At 47.2% G+C, this 24,829-nt stretch overlaps 1 protein-coding gene across 2 annotated transcripts in view; it reads right to left on the reverse strand.

The window, feature by feature from the left end:
• The window catches only part of LOC109286452 (uncharacterized), a 167,176-nt gene extending 146,961 nt beyond the window's left edge, over window positions 1–20,215 (reverse strand). For both annotated transcript variants that reach the window (XM_059719237.1, XM_059719227.1), the window contains exon 1: window positions 10,872–20,215. In XM_059719237.1, the coding sequence (XP_059575220.1) occupies window positions 15,329–17,074 (1,746 nt within the window). In that variant the 5' untranslated portion in view covers window positions 17,075–20,215 and the 3' untranslated portion in view covers window positions 10,872–15,328. The remainder of the gene's footprint in view (window positions 1–10,871) is intronic.
• Window positions 20,216–24,829: the final 4,614 nt, after the last annotated feature.

Here is a 24,829-nt window from a genome sequence, read left to right on the forward strand (position 1 = left end):
GTTTAGGCTGGGGGAGATTGCTTGTTGCTTAGTTGCTTAATTGCTGGCCTCGCTAGAAGGAAAGCTGTATCAACAAAGTCCGGAGCTGGAAGGGGGGTTACTTGCTGGGCTTGCTATACATTTCGTACCATCAGCAAGTTTAACCTGTTACGTAGCTATATAAGGCAGACGCCCACTGAGGTGTGGGGGTGCTTGCTTTGCGAACGATTGCCAAGCACCACTTTCTGCGCAGAAATAAAGATTAAGTTGGATCCTTCAACCCTGTGTGTTTATTGGCACAAGCGCACCATTGTTTGGGGACAACAATTTCTGGTGACCCAGATGGGACCCTAGCTGACTGCCTTGCCTGGTCCACCTCTTCGGCTCCAGCAACAACTGTGGACGGTGTGAGGGCCAGGTGCCACCGACCTTATTCGTCGGAGGTCTGATCGTCTCCTGGTTGCCTGACGGAGTCAGGGAGGGGCACAACGGCGCAACGCTCGAAGGACCAACTTAATCAGGTGGGGCGAGGGAGGTTTCAACGGACTGGTGAATACTTCTTTCCATATTTTGGGCAGGTTGGGAAAGAGACGGCTTTGAAAGTTCTGACCGTATAGATGCCCTAGGTGAGTGAGATCGGGTGGCAGCCCTGTGAACTCCCTTTAATCAGTTTGGTTCTGAGGCTGAGCAGCAGTCGCTGTCCAGTAGTTGGATAATGGGAAGTAACCAGTCTAAGATTCCACCCTGCAGTCCCTTAGGATGCATTTTGAAAAATTGGCCAAAGTTTGGAAGTGACCCTATGACAAAACAACAGATGATTTGGTATTGCAATACATGTTGGCCACAGTACCAACTTGCGGATGGTGCAGCCTGGCCGGAGAATGGGTCTTTGGATTATAACACAATCTTGCAGTTACAGTTGTTTTGTAGGCGCCAAGGGAAGTGGGATGAGATGCTTTATGTAGAGGCATATATGACTTTGTATGGGGATGGGGTTACGCAGAAGCTGTGTGGGATATTTAGGGGAAGTGGGGTAATGGCTTTGCAGGGGGTCACCACAGTATGTCCAAAGGAGCCGGAGGAGGGAGACGTGCAGTTGCTAATTGCTCCCACGGCTCCCCCATCTCATCCTGTGAGCCATGCGTCACCACAGGGAACTTTCACTGCACCTGTAATGGCTTGTCAGGGACTCCCGGCTGGCTCGTCCAGTCTGTCGTCTGACACCTCCCTTGACAGCCTTGGGTTGCTGTCCCCGGGTCCAGCGGATGTGGGTGGTAGCAATCTGGTGGTAGAAGGGACTGTAGGAGATGGGGCATTTAGCCTTGTGGTGAGTCGCTTACGATCAGGGGCCCAACCAGTAGTTCAGGCCCCTTTATGACAAGCGGTGGGTCCTGAGGGTGAACCAGGTTTTGTCCATGGGCCATTCTGCACAGCAGACTTGATAAATTGAAAACAGTCTGTGGGCCAATATCACCAGAATCCGGAGGCAATGGCACAGTTGTTCTCTACTATTTTCCTCACCCACCAACCAAACTGGATAGATATTCAGGCCTTACTGGCCACTCTTCTGACTCCAGAAGAAAAAAGGTTGGTCTTAGAGAAAGCACGCACGATAGCACAGTAGCGTCACCCAGCCGGTGAGGTAGATGAACTTTGCCCTAAGAAAAATCAAGACTGGGATCCCAACACCTGAGGGGGCCGGAGGGAGTTAGAGCTGTATCAGGAGTTTGTGCTGGCTGCTCTCCGGGAGGCTATCCCCAAGCAGAAAAATTTGTCTAAATTGTACGAAGTGCAGCAGGGTCCGGAGGAGGATCCATCCAGTTTTTATAAGAGGTTATGCGAGGCAGCCAGACAGTGGATGGATTTAGATCCAGAGCTGCCAGAAAATGCCAAGATGTTTAACACACTGTTTATAGGACAGTCAGCCCCAGATATTAGAAAAAACTACAGAAGACTGAAGGAGCAGCTGGAATGAGCATCAGCCAAATGATTGAGATTGCTTATAAAGTATACTCCAACAGAGATCAGGTTAAGGAGAAAAGGGAAGATAAGAGAATAAAGGCACAGGCATCGTTACAAGCATCGTTGTTGGCAGTGGCAATTGTAGATCAGAGGAGTCGAGGACGAGGCAGGGGAAGTAGAGGGCATAGAGGAGGCGTGGGCTATGCTCCGGGAAGCTACGGCCAGGGTCCCAGGTTGGGACCTAATCAGTGTGCTATTTGCAAGCAGGAAGGGCATTGAAAAAATGAGTGCCCCAAGAGGGAGAAGAAGAGACGAGAGGAGGAAGAAAGATTGTTGATGTTGGATGGTTCTGACCAGGAGTGACAGGGACCGGGGGCTAACACTGAAGTAATCTCTGTCTCCCCCGATGAGCCCCTGGTTAAAATGCAAGTAGGGGGAGAACTTATTGACTTTCTAGTAGATAGTGGAGCCACGCATTCAATTGTAACCAATTTTAAAGGACCCTTATCAAAAACCAAGATCCCCATAATTGGAGCCACTGGCCAGCGGACGTATCGTCCTTTTGTGCCACCCATGGAATGCAAATTGGGAGGAAAGAAAGTGTCTCATCAGTTCCTGTATATGCCTGAGTGCCCCATACCTTTGTTTGGGGGGGATTTGCTGTGCAAACTGCAGGCCCAATTGACCTTTTCAGAGGGGAAAATTACTATGAAGATACCAACTGAGGAAGCCTGGAAAGCTCAGGTGTGTCTCCTATTGTAGGAGGGGGAAGAAGGGAGAATTCCCCCAGAAGTAGAAGACACTGTAGTACCATGGGCATGGGCAGGAGAGAAGCCAGGAAGAGCCAAACTGGCCACCCCTGTAAGCATTGATTTAAAGCCGGGAATTACCCCGCCCAGGGTGCCACAGTATCGATTGAAAATAGAAGCTTGGAAAGGCCTGGAACTATTGATAAAGAGATTCCTTAAATATGGTTTACTTCGGGAGTGTCAATCATCTTTCAATTCCCCCATTTTGCCTGTAAAGAAACCCCACAGTAATGAGTATCGTTTCGTGCAGGACCTCAGAGCCATGAACAAGGTCACGGTGACCCTTCATCCAGTGGTGAAGGACCCTTATACTTTGCTGACTACTTTGTCTGCAGAGGAACAGTGGTTTACAGTCCTGGACCTGAAAGATGCTTTCTTTTGCATCCCACTTGAAAGAGACAGCCAAGAGATTTTTGCATTCGAGTGGGAAGACCTGAATACTAGGAGAAAAACCCAATTGTGCTGGACAGTTTTGCCTCAGGGTTTTAAGAACAGTCCCACTATTTTCAGCACTGCCTTAAGTACCAACCTTCAGAAGTGGGACAAAGGGACATCAGGAACCCTGTTACAGTATGTGGATGATTTGTTAATTGCAGCAAAAACGAAGGATTACAGCATGATTGCATTGAAACTATTGAGAGTGTGTATGCTAGCCAGCCGGATCTTAAAGATGCCCCACTACCTTATGCAGACCTTGAATTCTACACAGATGGAAGCAGCTTCATGGACAATGGAACCCGAAAGGTGGGGTACGCCGTGGTTACATCATGGGATACCGTGGAAGCAAACGCCTTGCCTTCAAATACCTCTGCACAGAGAGCTGAGCTTATTGCGCTGACCCGAGCTCTCCATTTGGCAAAAGGAAAGAGAGCCACTATATACACGGATTCGAAGTACGCCTTTGGAGTCTTACATGCCCACGGAGCTATATGGAAAGAGAGAGGACTCTTAACGGCAAGTAAAAGCCCAGTAAAGCATGGAACAGAGATCCTGAAATTACTTGAAGCCGTGATGGAACCACTGGAGGTAGCTGTGGTGCACTGTAAGGCCCATCAAAAGGGAGATGCTGACGTTATTAAAGGAAATCGATGAGCAGATGCTGCGGCAAAAAAGGCAGCTAGAGGACAAGTTCAAGAGACTCAAATGTTAGCATTGATGCCTCAGGTAATGTTACCTGAGGAACCTCCCAAATATACTGAAAAAGAGAACCAACTCGCAGAGAAATTGGGAAGCAAAGAACAACAAGATGGATGGTGGGTTTTGCCTGAGGGACAAGTCCTGATGCCAAAACTGATTCTTAGCAAAGTGCTCCAAGAGTACCACCAGAGCACCCATATGGGAGCTGACGCCATGACCCAAGGTCTCCAAAGAATTGTAGTGGGACCTAAGATGAGAAAAACAGCAGAACAAATAGTGCATAGATGCCCTGTCTGTTGTGCCAACAATCCTAAGATTTCCCCCAAACCTCCGCCAGGAGCAGGAAGGCAAGGACTATTAGCAGGAGAACATTGACAGATAGATTTCTCTGAAGTTCCCAAGAAGGGACACTACAAATACCTGTTAGTGCTTGTGGACACTCTGACTGGATGGACTAAGGCCTTCCCATGCCGAACCAACCAAGCAAAAGAAGTGGTCTGGGTGATGCTAAAAGAAATGATTCCGCGATTCGGAATCCCAGAGGGATTAGCCTTGAATCGAGGGCCACACTTTGTGTCAGAAGTGACCCAGGCAGTTTCCCGGGCTCTGCGGATACAATGGGACCTTCACACAGCATGGAGACCGCAGTCAAGTGGACAGGTGGAACGAATTAATCAGACTCTAAAAAGACAGTTGACTAAACTTTGCCAGGAGACTCAGTGAAATGGCCCAAAGCTCTGCCTCTTGCCTTGCTTAGAGTGCACATAGCCCCTAGAGCTAAATTGGGAGTTAGTCCATTTGAATTAATGTATAGCAAGCCATATCCTAAGAATCCAGTGGTGACGCATGGGAATCAAATACATGTAAAAGGGGAAGGTTGGGTAAAAGATTATTTGTATTCTTTGTCTGCTGTATTGTCTTTTCTCCACAGGTATGTCCAGGAACGACTTCCACTCCCTCTAGATACACCAGTCCACAAGTTCCAGATCGGAGACAAGGTACTGGTCCGGACATGGAAAGACGAGCCGCTTCAGCCCAGGTGGAAGGGACCGTATCCTGTGATTCTCACTACTCACGCTGCAGTGAAGGTTCAGGGGGTAAAACTGTGGATACACTACACTCGGGTGAAGGCCGCACCAGAAGTACCACCTGCAGGAGAAGTTGCTGAGAGTGTCGCACCGGAAGCCGACACAAACGGACACCGTTGGACAGCAGAGCCAGTAAAAGGACTTAAATTTCTGTTTAAATGTCAACCATGTGAAAAATAGTTCCCTCAATATTGAAATAAAAGAACGAAGAGGAGCTACTCTGCAAAATAGAGCAGCCATAGATTACCTGTTGCTGAGGCATAACCACGGATGTGAAGAGTTCAAGGAAATGTGTTGTTTTAATTTGACAGATAACTCTGAGTTAGAGTCAAAAGTGCAGAAGTTAAAAAAGGTTCTGTCCCACATTAAGCAAGGGGAAGGGTTCGACTTCTCATAGCTTACTTCTTGGCTCCCTAATTTTTCATGGCTTAAGCAAATTTTCCTATTAATTGTGGCAAGTATGGGTATTTTCTTGATGATCTGTTGTGGGATACAGTGTGCGCCAATGTGTTGTGAGATACTCAAGAAATCAATTTCTTCCCCCGTTCACCACGTGATGTTTATAAAATCATCAGTTACAAACCCGATCCAAAACAATCGGGAGAAAGCAAAAAGATTTCTGGAGATGAAAAAGATAGTCGAGAACTATGGGCCTTTTCCATAAGGGCCATAGTCTCGAAGTGGGGATTTGATGGGTACCCCTGAACTTTCACTATGCATTTTCTACTTCGGGAACAGCTTTGTATGTTTTGAAAAGTATTTTATCTAACCAAGGGCATAGAGTAGGTTGTTTAGGCTGGGGGAGATCGCTTGTTCTTAGTTGCTTAATTGCTGGCCTTGCTAGAAGGAAAGCTGTATCAACAAAGTCCAGAGCTGGAAGGGGGGTTACTTGGGGGGGAGCTGGAAGGGGGGTTACTTGCTGGGCTTGCTATACATTTCGTCACATCAGCAAGTTTAACCTGTTACGTAGCTATATAAGGCAGACGCCCACTGAGGTGTGGGGGTGCTTGCTTTGCGAACGATTGCCAAGCACCACTTTCTGCGCAGAAATAAAGATTAAGTTGGATCCTTCAACCCTGTGTGTTTATTGGCACAAGCACACCGGGCACGAACTCACCATTGTTTGGGGACAACAAGATCAGATAAATGGGACTATGCAGGGGAAAATTCATAATCAAGAGGACAAGAAATATAAGACTATTAAAAATATCTTCTAATTTCTGCCTCAAGATAGCAGTGTTATTTGGCACAGTAGACAGTAAATGGGGAGGCCGAGAGGCACACACCCCAACCAGAGAATAATGATAAAAACAAGGTCCTTTTCATTTCCCTTTTTAAAAAAAAATAAAAAGGAGAATGAGTGAGAGAACAGTAGAAACAGCAGTAATAATAACATAATAGATTAAAAGCATTGAAGGAAGGCATCAAACACATTCATGGGCTATAAGCAAAAGCTAGTAAGAGTACCAAGAGAGGAGTTAGATTAAAAGAATTGAGGATCAGGAAGAATTCACTATTCTTTATCCCCTCAGCACAGGAACTGTCAGGGATGCTGATCAGGCAGACCAGCCTGGACCCAGTGCCAACAGGGACTCTGAGCAGGCAGGCCAGCCTGAGCCAAGTACCTGCAGCAAGACCCAGCTAATGAACTCTGCCCCAGCTTAGGAGCAGCAAGCATCCCAACTGGCTCTTGGGAGCACCATCTATTGCTAGCTGTGGCCCTGGGTCTGCAGGCCAGTCAAAAGTTCTGCTGTGACAAGCCTCCTGGTTCCTGACCCTGGTTTTCAATTGTTTTATAGACTTTGGCTCTGGCTTTCCCTGCAGTTCTGTTTCCTGGTTCCTGCCCCTGCTTTGGCTCTACTCTTAGACTTTGCCCTCTGGATTGACACTGAGCATCTGACCCCCGGATCCTAACCCTGGACTGTGTTGTGGAATCTGCTTCTGGATCTCCCTCTGGCTTTGGTATCAGGCTCCTGCCCTTTGACCCAGCTCCAGGACCTGCTTTCCCTCAGTGGCCTAACCATTAGACAAGACTGCCTATGCCCCAATCCCTTACAGGACATGGGGAGGAGTAAGGCTACGGTGGTTACGAGTGCTGCTAAGGCAAAATACACTGGTCTGCTTGAGGCCTGTCACACTCTTTTGGTTCATGAGTCAACAACAGCTGCTGAACAAGAAAGCAGCAAGCTCTTTATTCACATTGATGGAGACGCTGCCTCTATCTGGAACCTTGGGCTTCCCTGTTCCCAGGGTTCAGCTCCCAACTCCCAAACTCACAGTCCATAAGAAGGCAGCATTTCTAAAGTAGGGCCCTGGCAGACATTCATTTAAAAGCATAATGGAATCTGATCTGTGCCTCCTGCCATGCCGCATGTGCATGGCAGAAGACACAGTTGAGGGAAGAGGGCTATCACCTGAAATGTATAAAACTTTTCACATACCCATCATCTTGCCCACCTCTCCCCTCCCCTCCCCTTCACTCCCCCCCACCCCCCAGTAAAAGTTGGCGCCTATGAGCTGATCCCCATCCCCACAATTGTGCCATATTGCCAGTGCAGGAGGAGCCCAGGGTCACCATCCTGGGCTCCCCCTGCACCAACAAGTAGCAAGCCAAGTGCCCCCAGTGCTCCTGTGGCTGGGAGCACTGGCCAGCTGATCGTCATTGGCCATACATTCAATGTAAGGCACGATATGAACAAGCCACAAAATATGTACAATAACTTTCTGGCTTATTTCCTGTTTTATTGACCCATCAACTGAATGAATATGTGGCCAAGTTACTACTTAAGATGTGATTAACTAGTTAATCACATCTTAAGTGTAATGTCTGCCAGTGCCCTTAGAGTCTTTCACCTACATATCACTACAAAGCATATGCACATTCCACTTTGAGGATGTGAATAAAGAACAGTTCATTTTTACAATGAAAATCTTGGCTCATTCAGCAGCAACTGCAAACCAGTTGTCTAGAGCTGTTAAGTGTGCATTCATAACATCCATCTTCAGTTTTTAAAAAAAAGTCAACCTTTTACAACTCAAGCATTCCAAAAGTTTAACAAATGACCAAATTAAGGTTATCTGTGCAAATGGCCAAAAGCACTTCCTTGAAACCAAGGTGATCCCTTTGCAAAAAAAAAAAAAAATCAAGCCTCTCTGCCAAAGCACGGAAGCACTAGAACAGCAGTTTACAATCCTTTTCTATGGTAACCATATTGCCAGCTTGCAACTTCACTTCTAAGATGAACCAAACAACTGTAATTGAATTTCTGAAAGACATGTGACTTCACTGAGGCACAAAGTAGAGGCACAAATTTGTGCTGCTACTGTTTGTGGGCATGCCTCTACTTGCATGCAACCGACCAGTGGGATCTTATCCATCATCCCAATTACTGTGCTTCCTTCCATGCGTTTATGACAGGAGAAGCTATTGTGGGAGCTGGGAGCAGATCCCAGTCGTGCCTTTTGGCAGTGCGGGGGTAGCCCAGGATCATGATCCCAGGTGCCCCTTGCACTGACAAGTAACAAGCTGGGGGCCTGGTGCACCCATGGCTCAGAGTGCCAGTCAGCTGATTGACACTCCCAGCCCCAGGAACAAACCAGAGCCTTGAAGGGCTCCAGTGTGCTCTCAAGGCTGGGAGTGCAGCATGAAGGACTTCCATGTGCTCCTGAGGCTGGGACTATCTATCAGCTGACTGGTACTCCCAGCCACAGCACCACATGGGGGCCCTTCAAGGCTCTGGTCACTCCTGAAGCTGGGAGCACCAATCAGCTGATCAGCCCTGGCCACATGTTCAGTTTAAGGTATGATATGAACCAGCCACAATGTTATTACATAAAATTTGTGTAAAAACTTTGTGGCTTATTCCCTGTTTTATCATGATATTCACTGTATAAACATGTAATTGGTACTGCTTAAGATATGATTGACTGGTTAATCACATCTTAAGTGTAATGTCTGCCAGGGTCCTTGGTGTGTTAAGTGTTAGACTGAAGACTAGCACCCAGTTGTCACCCACTGGAACAAAATTCCATGATGAGCAAAGAGGATGAGCTCTTCAGCTGCACACCAGCTTTAAGACAAGCCTTCAAGTCACAACATGTAGAAATGAAACATTAATATTGTGCCATGTGTTCCTACCACCTGGTTTAAGACTTACTGTTCAAGACATGCAGAAAGCAGGCTTGCAGACAAACGGCAATCAAACCGTATTTGTTTAACTCTGACTTTGACCTACGCTTCTAATATTTTCAAATAACACAATTTTCCCTATATGCCCAGGAAGGTCAGCACAGATAAAGCAAAGGGATCAGAACAGAGTCCTCAAGGAGTTAAATACCACAGTTTGCTTTACAGTTCATTTAATTGCGTCTGAGACATTGCTTGCTGTTCTGGTCAGGCTTGTATATTTTGTACTTCACCCTCCACTTCAGTATCCAAGTGCCTGGGACTTCCAGGGTTTTATGCTGACCTTGATCTACATCAGAACTCCCAATGCCAAGCTTGCAGAGTCAAGCAATCTGCCTGCTAACAGAATATTTTTTTGGCCCTGCAGTATAGTTTAAAGAAAAAATCCTATACATAAATGTAAACTCAAAGCACCTTAAATGGTAACTCCATAACTAAGTGACTACTTGTCACTATCACTACATACACTGTAAGCAACTCCTTCTTGTATGCAATACCATAATTCTAACACATTACAACAAAGTAATTTTGAAGTTATCTTGGGTTATTCACCTCTGCATAATCCTACTACAAAGCATATCCCTTCATGCGTTAATTCTCCAGCGATAACAAATTGTTTAATGAAACCAAGCAATTGGAAAACCAACAGTTGTCTTAGCAGTTGTAATTACTGGTAGAAAATGCAGTGACCACAGAAAATGTTATTGCAATGAGCTACCACAAGGGCATACGATTTGGAAGTAGAGATTAATCTTAACATGAAATAGATTTATGAATGTACAGGCATTATTAATACAAGATCCTATAATTCAATCAATTTTCTTCACATATCTAAAAAAAATCCTCCCCAGAAATCATCCTGTGGAAAAGTCTGTGCTCTCACCACTACCAATTAATAACTGGCGCAGCACATTGATTAGATTTCCAAGCCCTTACTGAATTGTATAACACTTGTATGTTTAGTCCATTTATTTAAACAACCATTACATTATAAGCTGCTTAATAGCTTTTAATAGATTTATAATTCATGAATTTGTCTGCTCTCTTTTTGAACCCGGCTACACTATCTGCCTCTGCAACCTCCTGTGGTAATGAGTTCTACAAGTTACCTGTGCGCTGTGTAAAAAAGTACTTTCTGGGCATATCTACAAGAGATGCTTACTGCACAGTTAACTAATTAGCTCTGCAGTAATTATCTCAGCATCTACATGTGTGCCTCTATTAGGCTGGAGTAAACTAATTTACTCCACGGCAGGATAGTCCACAGCAGCCATGTGTAGACACTGCCCCAGCCCCATGAGCTGACTGCAGTGCGTGAAACTCATCTGCCATGCACTGGGCTGGATCCAGCACACAGGGTCAATCCCAATCCACAGTGGATGCTGAATGTGGCACCCATGCCAGACTGGCCCTACATGCAGGATCCAGGACCACAGTACACACCAGAGCCAGTATGCAGGGCCAGTCCAGCCTGGGTGCCACATTCAGCATCCACCCTGGATCAGCCATACAGGGTACATGCAACACCTGGGCACAGGGACAGGGATGGAGCCAGAGATAGAGCTGGCACAAACGCTGTACACAGTGCCCAGAACTAGTCCAGACCTGCTGTGCATGCTGCACCTATGCCAGATGAGCCCTGTGCACTGCCTCTGGCCATGGGGCCAGATGAGTTTGGTACCCCTGGTTTAAAACAAAGCCAGGTCCTACCTTTTTGTGGCTCAGTCATTCCAGTAGTTGGGTGTGTTCAAGGACCAGATGCATTTCTGTTCAGATGGAGGAGGGGGAAACACTGCAGCTCTAAAAAGCAGATTGGGCACATCTGCCAAGCAAAACACAAAGGAGGAGAGTTCTGAATTCACAGCTTCCCCCTAGAAGACCCAACTCCTCGAGTCCATAGTCAGTACGGTCTCTCCATGGGATGCCTTAATTAGAGTTGCTGATGTCTCGGACGGCCAAAGCTGACTTGAGGTGATTCAATAATTACTCGTTCGTCAGGGCGGGCTGGTGAATAGAGAAGCTGAGAAAGCTTTATGGTTGTAAAACTTTACTTAATGTCGCTTGCTGTTGCGACGAAAAACAGTCCGGTCGTCTGAACAACTACGTTAGTTGTTCCAGCTGGCAGGGCTCAGGCCAGCACGTCCATCTACAAATCGGGCCAGCAGGGAAAGGGATACGTCTGGGATTGCGCTCAGCGACGGGGAGAAGAATCGATAGCAGTCTATCGATCAGCTCAGCCACGAGTCAGATCTCTTCAGAGGCACTCTGCAGCGTGCTCAAAGTTCTCCGACTTGGGCGGAAGTCGCGCTAATTTTTAAACAGCCAGCAAGCCAATTACTAGCCGCCACGTGTACATAATTTAGAACTGGCCAATAGTGGGACACAAATTTACATTCGAATGGCGGGAACTCTCTTGCACCGGGGGTTTTCTGCAACAACAGAAAGCCTTTTACTTTGCAAGACACTCTCATGTGGCGGGAAAATTCCACCGTGCCGAGGCACAAAAATCACTGGGTTGTGACATGCCCCCTTACCGACGGCACAACTGGAATTTTAGATACATGAGCTTATCATCCGGCATCTTTGTTTTGGGACTTACTGACCTGGCAAAGCTTTAACAACCAGTAATATATGTATATAAACAAACAACTTGATAGACCGGTCTTTTCAACAAGTTACAAAATACAATAACTTTGAACACAAAACAACAACTGTTGATCATCGTCTGATTAGAGAACATCTGCTTGGGACTCTCCTTGTCTGGTAGTTAGTCCGTCCTTTCCTATTAACAGACAATGTCAATAAAAAAAACTTAACAAAATGAGAGTAAATAGTGTCATAGCAAGTCCTGAGCTAATGAACGTTCTCCGTCTCAGTGTCTTCTTTATAATCATCACTCTATTAACTCGAATGAACTGCAGTCTGGGGCTCGATGAATCTCACACTCGGGCAGCTGTGGACTACCACTTTTCTAGGGTCAGTCCTGTGAAGAGAGAAAGCAACAACACAAGACAAAAGACTCATAATTGGATTTACTGTAAGGATACTGGGGAAACGTTGGAACGGCGTGTCATCCAGTTGTGATGAACGATAATAGGAGGACGATCAGGCTTCTCTTCCAATTGGACAGAATAGGTATTGGGATATTGTCCCGACCGCTGAACGGTCCCTTTGTGAACTTGTGGATGAGACTGATGGGGGTGCGGTATTGAAATCCACACTAACTCGTCTGGTTGAAACTTGGGCTCCCAAGGTGGAGGTTTCTGGACATTAGCTTCGTCCCATAATGGTTTAGCGGTGTTTAGTGAAATAAGGAAATCGTGATTAAATTTAGTCCAGTTTTTAAACGTCCCTCCTCCTCTAAGGCGAAGTTGCTCCTTGTACAGGCCTATGTGCCTTTCCACAACACCGTTGGACTGCAGGTTATACGGCAAATGAAGATGCCAGGCTACATTATGAAGACGAGCGAATTTATCCAGAGCGTTTGAATTAAATGGGGGTCCTCCATCAGATTGAATCTCATGAGGAGGTTGCCAGGTAGCAAATACAGCAGTCAAAGCCGAAATGACAGCACTGGCATTACTTTTCCGTAGGGGGATAACCTGTAACTGTCTCATTCCCAAATCGACAACTAGTCCTTTATTTGGTGGCTTAGACCCTGGGAGGGGTCCCAGCAAATCTACCTGGTAAACTTTTCCTGCTTGAAACTGTGAAGAATCGAAAGCTCCTAGTTGGTGCTTGGTTCTATGGCACTTTTCCTTAGCACATATCTCACAGGCCTGAGCTACCTTTTCCCAATCGCGCCGAGCTCCGTATAAGGCTGGCTCCGTAAGGGTTCGGCACCAACGTTTAGGGCAAGCTCATAGTCCCGGGTGACCCCAATTCTCATGAAGCCACGCGAGGAACGGATTTACTTCAGGATCAGTGGTAGATGTGACAGGCAAGGCTATGTCGGTTCGAAGTGGATCTTCCAAAAGCTTATCAATTACCTCATGCACTGGATCGGTATCTGGACGATGGGACTTAGTGTGCCTAATCAACGGGAGGCGCACAAATTTAGTTAACGTTTCCCAAATATCTTGCCAATCATTCAAATGTTCAGAAGGAAAAGCTGTGCCCGTAAGAATTTTATAAATGTGTTGCGAATCAATTGTAATGATCGGAACTGGGAGTGTATCGTTATGATGTGTCAGACAATGTTCCAGTACCTTAAGGAATCCTAATAATTCACATCTTTGGGCCAAATTATCATCTGGGTCAGCTTGAAAGATTTCCTTATCGTTACAAGCTTTGCAATAATACCCATAGCCTCCGCCATGTCGGGAGGTTCCATCTGAGGCCATCCATGCCGGGGCAGAAGTTCCATACAATGTAGGGACCTTCTCCTCATCTTCTGGGCTTGGATCAGGTATCGTGTCTTCCAACCTCCAACAATGCCAGTTGTAATGGTGGGTAAGTACTAGCGTATTCCAGGTCTTAGATTCTCCCTGAAAATGTGGGTCAACTCTGTGTGCATCCAGCAAGGGTAACAATGTGGCACCGGGAGCGCGTAATGTCCCATGCTCCCTTGCTAAAGACTCCACCAATTGTTCGGCGAGGAGGATTTTTCCCACAGCTCCATATCGATGTTGTGCCGCTTGAAGTGTTTTATGGGCTGTATATACTAGCTCATCATGAGAATTATGTACGACAGCCCACACATGGTTGGTGGTGAACTCGAGGGTTACGGTTAGTGACTCGCCCAGATCGATGGCATGGAGTTGTGTATCTTTAACTGTAGCTAGCAGGCGAAGCAGGTTCTGCTGATCTCCTTTTGTCCAGGGTGTAGACTTTCGGGATTTATTACGGATCTGTGGCTGCAATTTGGTGAGGAGTGCCAAATCGCTAGGTTCAATATAATGTCGATACCAATTCAAATGACCCAACAGCTGTTGAAAGTGCCCCTTGGTAGTAGGGAAGAATGTTTTCAATGGATCGATGTTAGGACCCTCATGAGAAATTCCGTGGCGGATGGAACCGATGTATCGAGTACCAAGGAAAGTAATGTCACCTACAGGATGCAAACACGACTTTTCCTCGTTGATTGTCCATCCCTCACTCTGAAGGTGAGCGACTAGTTTACTGATTATACTAGTAACTACGGAACTATCACGACCCATGATGGCGATATCATCCACGTAACTCCAAATCTTTAGTTCCTTCTCTTGAGGAAGAGAATATGAAGCTCGAAAACTCTTTAGGGTGTTATTCATGGCACCAGTTGCTAGTGATGGAGCGTTACGATATCCTTGTGGACAGACTGCCCACCTATACATGATGCCATCAATACACGTTTAGTATTCCTTCCGGGTCATTTATCGGGATGGAAAAGAACATATTTTTAAGATCCAATGTGACTCCAACCTACTTACTTTGTTGGAACTGTGCCATCTCAAACATACATTGTGGCAGAGTAGATGGATTAGGTTGTTGAAGTACTTGACACCTTTTGTTGACTTCTTGATAGTCTACAACCAACCGGGCTTCATTAGGCTTTCCAGGTTTCGCTACCCCCCATCCTGATGACAGGTAGGTGCTGGCTGTTACAGTCTTAATACAGCCTCGTCGCTCGAGCCGTCTCAGGAGGTCAGTAAGGGACTGCTTTAGTGAACCTTTAGTCAGGATTGGTCAATATCGCCAGGTCGAGTTGTTACGAAGCGTTGGTTGATGCCAATCCTGTTCTGGGATAATGATGGGTAATGCCTGTAGCACTTGTTCTTTAAGGTCAAGCACTTTTATCCCCAGGATCCCTAAAATGTTAATGCCCCCTAGGACAGCCTCTAGGGGATATCGGTAGCCTTGGACCCAAAATTTGACCTTCGTTGTGACAGCGATAGCATTAAGCCCTTGTACCTTAATCGTTTTGGTGGTCTTTTGATGAGGTATCATTGAGGTAATCACATTGGTTTGAGCTCCAGTATCGAGAAGGAAGAATGCTTGTTGTTGCTCATCCGGATCGGTAGGGTTGTAAACAGTGAGTTTGGTGTATGGTTGAGAATCCGTAGGGTCAGGTCTGAACTGGAGAAGGCCGCCGGCAGAGCCGACGGCCATTACTCGTTTTTTGATGAGTCCTCGAATTTGAATCCCAATGCTTCAGCCAGACAAGACTGGCCCCTTTCTCCCAAAATTCATAGCTGTGCCTTCGTAAGTCCGGTGCGGGAGAGAAGAAAACCAAACATGGTTCTTTCCTTCAGGGTTCTCTCCTTTGGGGTTCCTGGAGGTGACCACCTTTGCTCTCGTCGAGGGATAAATTCTTGCCGTCTGGGTCTCAGTGTTCCGGCTGGGTATATCGAAGATCGGTCCCTTATAGTATCAGAAGCTTCTTCACCTTGTTGCATAAGTGCTTGTAGACGTGGGAGATGGCCTAAGAGATTTCCCACTGGTTGACCTGCCATTGGGTTCAAGAAGAGTCGGAGTGTAACGGCATTTGCTCCTCCGTATACCTCCATGCAGGCCTCTATAGCTTCCAAGGGCGTTGGGATTGCCCCTGGGTCCGATAGGTGGCGATGAGCCCATCTCTCTTTTTGTTGCACGGCAGTTAGTCCCATGGGATTTGTCCTCAGGCTCCATGAGAGATATGACACCCCAACTATAGCTAGGAGGAGTTGCTCCGCAGTGGCCCTCTGTGGACGACCTTTGTGCCAGGTGTGAAATTTGTGGGTTACCTGTCCCACTACGAGTGCCGGGATCAGGATGGGCCAGTGGGCACTGTCTATGACCACATTCAAGTCGGTAGCACGCCCACCACTCCATGCCGCCTGTCGGGTCAAGGCACTCGCTTCTTTATCGAAGGTATCAGATCCGAATTCCACTATTAACCGTCCTAACCACATTGCCAAGGTCTCTCCTGATCTTATTTTAGATTCCTTGCAAAGCTCTTGAATCTCTGGTCGAGTGTGTGCGTGTGAGATGACAGTGGTACGTGTGGTACCATCTTCATCTGCAACATGCTTCGTCACAGCTATCGGGTGAGCTGTGGTAGAGAAAGAGTTAAATTCTTCATCTGGGAGCGTTGGGTATATCTCTCCTCCCATTGCCCCCTCCCCTTGGCAAGAAGGTGGGGCCGCCGGGGACAATGTCACCTCAGGGGGCGGAGGCACTAGGTGGATCCCAGCCAGGTCTTCTGAAACTCTGCCCCTCCTTTCCGGGTTTCCCAGATGGCTCGCGCTTCTTTCGGCGCCATTTTCTGCTAGCGGTATCATGCAGCCGGTGCTTCTGATAAGCGCCGCTCCGAAGCTTTTTGCTGCCCACTCCAGCGACTCCTTACCCGCCGTATGCATCTGTGCCTCTAAATTTGCGTATTCCCTTAGGAGACCCGTTACTGTACGGAACAGCACATTTATCATTTTTCCCTTCTTCCATTTAGTTAGACCCCATCTCGGCACATGACGGCCCTTAGTTTCCAAATCCTCCCGGAGCTGAATGAGGAGCTCATGACCCCGCGATTCCGGCACTAAATCCGGACAGTTAAACCAGTCTGTGGGGGTGGATTCCCCTCCTTCCCTTAAGTATCGAATGCATTGAGCGAACTCTTGAGCGGGGGTCAGCTTCTCTGCCTTCCGCGCTTTTACCCCGGCTAAGGATATGGTCGAGGTTTCCTCCGGGGATCGATAATAGACCCGGTCGCTCCCCATTATACATCTGAACTCCCCAAGGGATAGCTTAGTTCTCCATTCCTTCACTACTGCTTCTTCTCTCTTTACGGAGAAGTAACCATCAATATTTCTTTCATCCCCTTCTACCGCCTGGTGGTAAGCGATATGCGCCCATAGATCGTTGGCATTCTCTATGTGGCGGGTCCCGGTGCGCCAGGGGCAGCACCTGATTAAGTTCTTCTCCATCACCGTGCCCTTTAATCCCATCCTCGTTGCCATGTCTCGGACAGCCAAAGCCGACTCGAGGTGATTCAATAATTACTCGTTCGTCAGGGTGGGCTGGTGAATAGAGAGGCCGAGAAAGCTTTATGGTTGTAAAACTTTACTTACGTCACTTGCTGTTGCGATGAAAAATGGTCCGGTTGTCTAAACAACTACGTTAGTTGTTCCAGCTGGCAGGGCTCAGGCCAGCACGTCCGTCTACAAATCGGGCCAGCAGGGAAAGGGATACGTCTGGGATTGCGCTCAGTGACGGGGAGAAGAATCGATAGGTGATCAGTCTATCGATCAGCTCAGCCACGAGTCAGATCTCTTCAGAGGCACTCTGCAGTGTGCTCAAAGTTCTCCGACTTGGGCGGAAGTTGCGCTAATTTTTAAACGGCCAGCAAACCAATTACTAGCCGCCACGTGTGCATAATTTAGAACTGGCCAATAGCGGGACACAAATTTACATTCGAATGGCGGGAACTCTCTTGCACCGGGGGTTTTCTGCAACAACAGAAAGCCTTTTACTTTGCAAGACACTCTCATGTGGCGGGAAAATTCCACCGTGCCAAGGCACCAAAATCACTGGGTTTTGACAGCTGAAAGGAGCCAGGAGAGAATTATCTCATCTCTTGGTGGGCTCACAGTATGCCAGAAAAATTCCCTGGGTTCAGGGCCAGAGCCAGACCTGGAGTTACAAGGTTGTGATTTTGCTGTCTTCTCTTTAGGCAGAGATATGAGAGACTCTCAGACTGAGGTGCAGCCTGGGAAGGCTTGACCCCTGTATCAACCCCTTCCCACCAGGTCGCCATAACAGAATAGTCTGCATCCCAGAGGATGTAACATGGATAACAGGAGGCACTTCCTTTCACTCTGGAATAGTACAAAGAGGAGATGGCATCACAATGTAACACTGAACTCTGCTAAATAGGAATTCTCTATATTCTACTATGACCCAAAAATAATGTGAATAGGGATGTTTCAAATGGATTTATATTCTTCTTCACAGTTCCTGTAACCCTAATTTCTAACCTGCTAGGTATTTCAAAACTTTACCAGTTCCAATTCAAATCATGAGACAAAATATTTGAAAATCCTCCTATTCTTATTAAAAGAGTGTTCACTTTACAATTTTAAGGGAAAACTCACAGATGCCTCCCAGGAAGCCTAACCTAGGAAATTGTCTCTATTTTGAGAGAGCAAAAAAACTCTGAGGGCAAAATAGTTTTGAGTCATAGTTCCTCTTTTCTCACAAAGATAATGAAAGCTGGAAGGCAGGGATGGAGATCCAAGTTAGCTTTTATGTTTACTAGAGTGAATTAACTGAACTAAGATATTTCTAGGTCACCTGGAAGATTCTTATCTAAGGCAATTCTGAAAATGTTACCAATGTGACTTAGGAGCCTAAGTTCCAATTATTCATAAGTGACTTGGGCATTTAGAGAAACTAGGGGCCAGATCCAAAAAGGAGTTAGGTGCCTAAACTAAGAGTTAGGTGGGATTTAGACAGGTATCCTTCCTCTCACCAAAGTAAGCTCATCATTTCTTCTTAAATAACACCACAGATTCAACAGAAGTGATGGAAATTGCTCCTGATCCAGCCATGATTCTTGCTTGGTGATCACAGCCCTCTCCTGGGTAATACCAGATGTGGTTTGAACCATCTCAGGTTGAGTAGGATTAGCAGCCAGGTTTCGCGCTACACAGGCAAGGCTACTTCACAAAAGGTTGGTGACTGGGAGCCCTACAGAGCTACAGCTGTAACTCAAGCCTCGCTGGCCCAGCCCTAATCCTGCATCCTACTAGGATAAACTCAGCCATTAGTCCCAACCTAACCTTAGCTGGCTAGATGAGCCCTACTGAGGCCAAGTCTAATCATAGCTCGGGAAGTCCTACCTGGGTAGCCTCTATGAAGTCCACTCTAACCCTAGCCTGTACTATGTCAAACCCTACCATATCTGGCTCACATCTTAACCTGGCTGGTTCCACCAGGCACAATGCAAATAGTAACACCTGGAGCCCTAAGGGCCTCACCCCTACACTGAGACCAATGAATTGTATTTTCCCTAAACCTAAACCTAGGCAAGTGAGTCCTACTGGAATAAACCCTAAACCTATACCCTATACATAGGAACCCAACCATGTCCAACCCTACCCCTAGGCCTGGCCCAACCTAATCCTACCTAGCTCTTAGAAACTCTACAGTGATCAGCCCTAACCCTAACCTGATTTTCCCTATCAAGCCTAAAATGACACTAGTCCAGCAAGCTTAATCATTCCCAGCTTAACCCTAGATCCAAAAGCTATAAACAGATCAGCATTCACCCTAGCTCAGGTGCCTCTATCACACACAGCTCTAACACAGCAGGAGAAAAGCTAGGGAGGAGTAGGGAGAAAGCTATTGAGCCCAGCAGAACCTAATGAGCTTTTCCTTAACCCTAAACACGGAACTTTTATGGATCCCAAAAATAACCCCTAACCTGGAGAGTCCTCCTGGAGTCAGTCCAAGCAGAAGGCCCAGAAGCTCTACTGAGCCCAACCCTAACCTTGCCTGTTAACCCTACTAGGCCTAACCCTAACCAAAATGCTGAGAGCTCATCACCAAACTTAGCCCCAGAACCCTAGCAAACGTGCCCTTAAGCGCTGCATGGTGAGCACTGATTGTTGTTCCCAAGCTCCATGATGATGGTCCCTACTGGGCCCAACATAACCATAGGCCAACAGGCCTTACCAGCCCTATCATAAACCTAGTCCAAAAATCCTTACTGAGCTGGCAGTTCCTGTAACTTTAACCCAACTTGGGAGATGCTCCAATCCTAGCTATAGCATCAGGACTTCTAACAGACCCAACTCTAACGTGGGTCTAACTAACTCTAACGAGGCCTTTACCAACCACAGCTCTACTTCTAGCCCAAAGACCCCACTAGCCTTAAACAAAAGCCTAGTATAAGCCCCAACTTAATGCTACCCTAATCAGCTACCCTAATCAGCTCAACTAGTCCAAAACTTAAACCTAGCAAGTGGCTTAAGTGGATATCCTATAGGTATCCTAACTGTGGACAGTGGGACCTAACTCCATCAACCTCAATCTTAGAAAAGTTTATTAAGGAGGCCATCCTTAATGGACTGGCCGACGCCAACATCTTAAGGGATAGCCAGCACGGGTTTGTTGTGGGTAGATCTTGCTTGACCAATCTCATTTCCTTCTATGACCAGGTGACCTATCACCTAGACAAGGGAGATGAGATTGATGTCATATATCTTGACTTCAAAAAAGCCTTCGATCTGGTGTCCCATGATCGTCTCTTGGAGAAACTGGCCAATTGTCGCCTTGGGTCCCCCACGATCCACTGGCTGGAAAATTGGCTCCGGGGTCGGACCCAGAGGGTAGTAATTGATGGAAGTCACTCATCATGGTGTCCTGTGACCAGTGGGGTCCCCCAGGGCTCTGTCCTTGGACCCATACTGTTCAACATCTTCATTAACGATGTGGACACTGGAGTCAGAAGCGGACTGGCCAAGTTCGCCGATGACACCAAACTTTGGGGCAAAGCATCCACGCCAGAAGACAGGCAGGTGATCCAGGCTGACTTGGACAGGCTCAGCAAGTGGGCGGATGAGAATCTGATGGTGTTCAACGCCGATAAATGCAAGGTTCTCCACCTTGGGAAGAAAAACCCGCAGCATCCTTATAGGCTCGGCAGTGCTATGTTGGTTAGCACTATGGAAGAAAGACTTGGGGGTCATCATTGACCACAAGATGAACATGAGCCTGCAATGCGATGCTGCGGCTAGTAAAGCGACCAAAATGCTGGCTTGCATCCATAGATGCTTCTCAAGCAAATCCCAGGACGTCATTCTCCCCCTGTACTCGGCCTTAGTGAGGCCGCAGCTGGAGTACTGCGTCCAGTTTTGGGCTCCACAATTCAAAAAGGATGTGGAGAAGCTTGAGAGAGTCCAGAGAAGAGCCACGTGCATGATCAGGGGTCAGGAAAGCAGACCCTACGATGACAGGCTGAGAGCCCTGGAGCTTTTTAGCCTGGAAAAGCGCAGGCTCAGGGGTGATCTGATGGCCACCTACAAGTTTATCAGGGGTGACCACCAGTATCTAGGGGAACGTTTGTTCACCAGAGCGCCCCAAGGGATGATGAGGACGAATGGTCACAAACTACTACAAGATCGTTTCAGGCTGGACATAAGAAAGAATTTCTTTACTGTCTGAGCCCCCAAGGTCTGGAACAGTCTGCCGCCGGAGGTTGTTCAAGCGCCTTCATTGAACACCTTCAAGATGAAACTGGATGCTTATCTTGCTGGGATCCTATGACCCCAGCTGACGTCCTGCCCTTTGGGCAGGGGGCTGGACTCGATGATCTTCCGAGGTCCCTTCCAGCCCTAATGTCTATGAAATCTATGAAACCCTAACCTTAGAACAGCAGACCCTATCACCGTAAACCTAGACCTAGCTTGGGAACCCTGACAACCTCAACATTAACCCGACCCTGGGGACTCCCAATAGCCCCAACTCAAACCTAACCAGAGGCTCTATATTTGTTTATTTATTAGATTTATGTGGCAACCTTCCCAAACAGGGCTTAGGGCAGCATACAATTAAAGACAAAAAAGCTCTAGGAGTTAGGGGCAAGGGGATGGGTGAGAAACAGATCAGGCCACACTAGGATAAATTTCTGACTGGTAGGACTGTGCAGGTTAGATTTACATTTGGCACTAGGTTTATGGTGGGGATTGGGGTTCAGTTTGCAGTTGTTCAGGCTTTCAGATGTAGGGTTAAGAGTAGAGCTAGTATGACTTAGGGTTAGGGATGTGAAAGGTAGGGCTGTCCCGGTATGATTTTAGGACTGGGAATAGGATTAAGGCTGCTTGTACTTGATAGGCTAGGCTTAGGGGTCAGGAAAATAGGATACCAGGGGTTTAGGGTTAGGAAAGTAACTGGTTGGATTCTCCAGAATGGGGTTATGTGAATGGCTCTAGAAGTCCATATGTTAGTGTTACAGCTGAATCTGTAAGGGTTAGTGGGGTAGGAAGGTCAACCCAAAATTTCTTTAGAGATGTGACTACTTGGCTGTGTGGTTAGAATTAATGTTGGGAGTAGGGTTAAAAATTGAACTCTAAATATGAGATTGGCCAGGAATTTCATAGACTTCATAGATTTTAGGGTCAGAAGGGACCTTAGATCATCGAGTCTGACCCCGTCCTGGGCAGAAAAGGGTGCTGGTTTCAGATGACCCTGGTCAGGTGGTTTGTCCAATCTCCTCTTAAATACCTCCAAGGAAGGAGATAGCACGACCTCCTTGGAAGCGTATTCCATATTTTGGCAACCCTCACAGTAAAGAATTGTTTCCTGATTCCCAATCTAAATTTGCTCTCCTTCAGTTTGTGACCATTGTTTCTAGTTACCCTGATGAGTGCCCTGGCATTGGAACAAGCTACCTATGGAAGTTATGAAATATCCATATTTGGAAACTTTTGAAAGCAGGTTAGACAGACACTTGGCTGGAATCCTTTAGTCAGGGATGATCCTACCTTGAGGAGGGGGCTGAACTATATGATTTTGTAAGATCCCTTCCCGCCCTACTTTCCTATGATCCTATGAAATCCTAGGACTAGTAGAGCTACACTTCAGAGTTAAGCAGACAGGGCACTGCACCCTACAATTAGGCCTGTGGCTGGTAGGGCTGTGTGGTATAGATTTAGGATTGGGGCTAATAAGGTTAGGCTTACAGAACTAGGATTCAGGGTGGAGCTGTTATATAAATCTGGCTTATAATTCAAGTTGTAGCTGTTAGGTCTCTCTGAGATCAATTGAGAGTACAAACTATGGTTAGCATTCCTTGGGCTCCCCAAGCTAGTGTGGGAGGTTTGGCAGGGACAGCACCTGGGGCTAGGGTTAGAGTGAGTAGTAACTAGCCAGGCCCCCCCAGGCTAGCATTATGTTGGGGCAGCTAAAATTGTTTGTGTTAGAGTTCAAAGGATCATGAGAAAGTAGGGCTGGATCACCTCACACAATCATCTAATCCAACCCCCTGCTCAAGGCAGCATCACCCGACTAAACCACCCTAAGTCAAGTATCCATCTAACCTGTTCTTGAAAACTTCCAGGGATTGAAATTCCATGCCTTTTCACTGTTCAGCTACCCTCATTGACAGAGTTATGGATCCAGTCACAGGAATAAGGGAAGTGGTGGGGCAGGAGATAAATTCAAGATATCCTTATGGATGTGACTACTTGGATCCGAGGCTAGAATTGGATTTGGGGTCGGAAGGGCTCACTGGAGTATGGTTAGCATTGGACTGGTAGGAGTCACTAAACAATGATTAGGACAGAGGTGTGTTGAGGACTTCGGGTTAGGTTTAGGGCTCAAGCTTGTTTACCCCTGACCTAGTGTTACATTGGGGCCAGTGGGATGCCAGGACTAGGGTTAAGACTCGTTCTGGCAGCAGGGCACTGGGCATGGGTTTGGTCTGGGGCTGGTAGAGGTCCACAGACTAGGGTTAATCTTGGGTCAATAGGACTTCTTGGGTTCAGCTCAAGATTCTGTCAGTTAGGTTTTGCTGGGCTAGGATTAGGACTGAGCCTGGTAGGGACTGTCAAGCTACAGTAAGGGCTGGGGTCATGAGTCTGTCAGGGGTTGAGTTATCAAGAGTTAAGGCTGGTAGTTTGCTATGCTAGGGTAAATGCTGGGCCACAAAGTCCCCAACAAGGGCATCTTAGAGGTGTGAAGAAAGGTACTGTGATGCCTGAACACTTGAATATGTCTATACCAGCCATACAGTTGGTCCAATAAAAGATAAAGTCATCCATAAGAATGCCTGCCTTTTGCGTATCTCCTGGACCATCACATCAGCAACTTCATCTCGGGACCGAACCCTGCGGGACCCCACTGCCCACACCCTTCCAGGTCGAGACCGACCCATCTACCACGACTCTCTGGGTGCAACCCTCTAGCCAATTCGCCACCCACCAGACCGTGCAGTCATCCACATCACAGCCTCTTAACTTGTTCACCAGTATGGGGTGGGATACCGTATCGAAGGCCTTCCTGAAGTCTAAGTATACGACATCCACCCCTCCTCCTGTGTCTAGGCGTTCCATAACCTGGTCATAGAAAGAGACTAGGTTGGTCAGGCACGATCTGCCCGCCACAAACCCATGCTGGTTTCCCCTCAGCATAATTTGCCCTGCCGGGCTCTCACAAATGTGAGCCTTGATAATTTTTTCAAATACTTTACCAAGGATGGAGGTGAGACTGACCGGCCTATAGTTGCCCGGGTCCTCCTTCCTCCCCTTTTTGAAAATGGGGACCACGTTAGCCCTTTTCCAGTCCTCCGGGACTTGGCCCGTGCGCCACGAGCATTCGAATATTCCCGCCAGTGGCTGTGCAATGATGTCGGCCAGTGCCTTCAGCACCCTCGGATGGAGCCCATCCGGGCCTGCCGACTTAAAGGCATCCAGTTCTTCCAAGTGACTCTGCACCACCTCAGGATCTACGTATGGAAGTCTGGCGCCTTGCTGCTGCCTCTCTACAACCCCACTGAGAGACTTGTCGTGCCCCTCGCTTAGGAACACTGAGGCAAAGAACTCGTTGAGGAGTTCAGCTTTGTCCCCCCTGTCTGTCACCAATTGTTTCTGCCCATTTAGCAGCGGTCCTATTCCTCCCTGGGCCTTCCTTTTACTCCCAATATATCTAAAAAACAATTTCTTGTTGTCCTTTACTTGGGTTGCCATCCTCAGCTCCATGGTAGCTTTGGCCCG

The sequence above is a fragment of the Alligator mississippiensis genome, chromosome 1, assembly GCF_030867095.1.
Source record: "Alligator mississippiensis isolate rAllMis1 chromosome 1, rAllMis1, whole genome shotgun sequence".
Lineage (NCBI taxonomy): Eukaryota > Metazoa > Chordata > Crocodylia > Alligatoridae > Alligator > Alligator mississippiensis.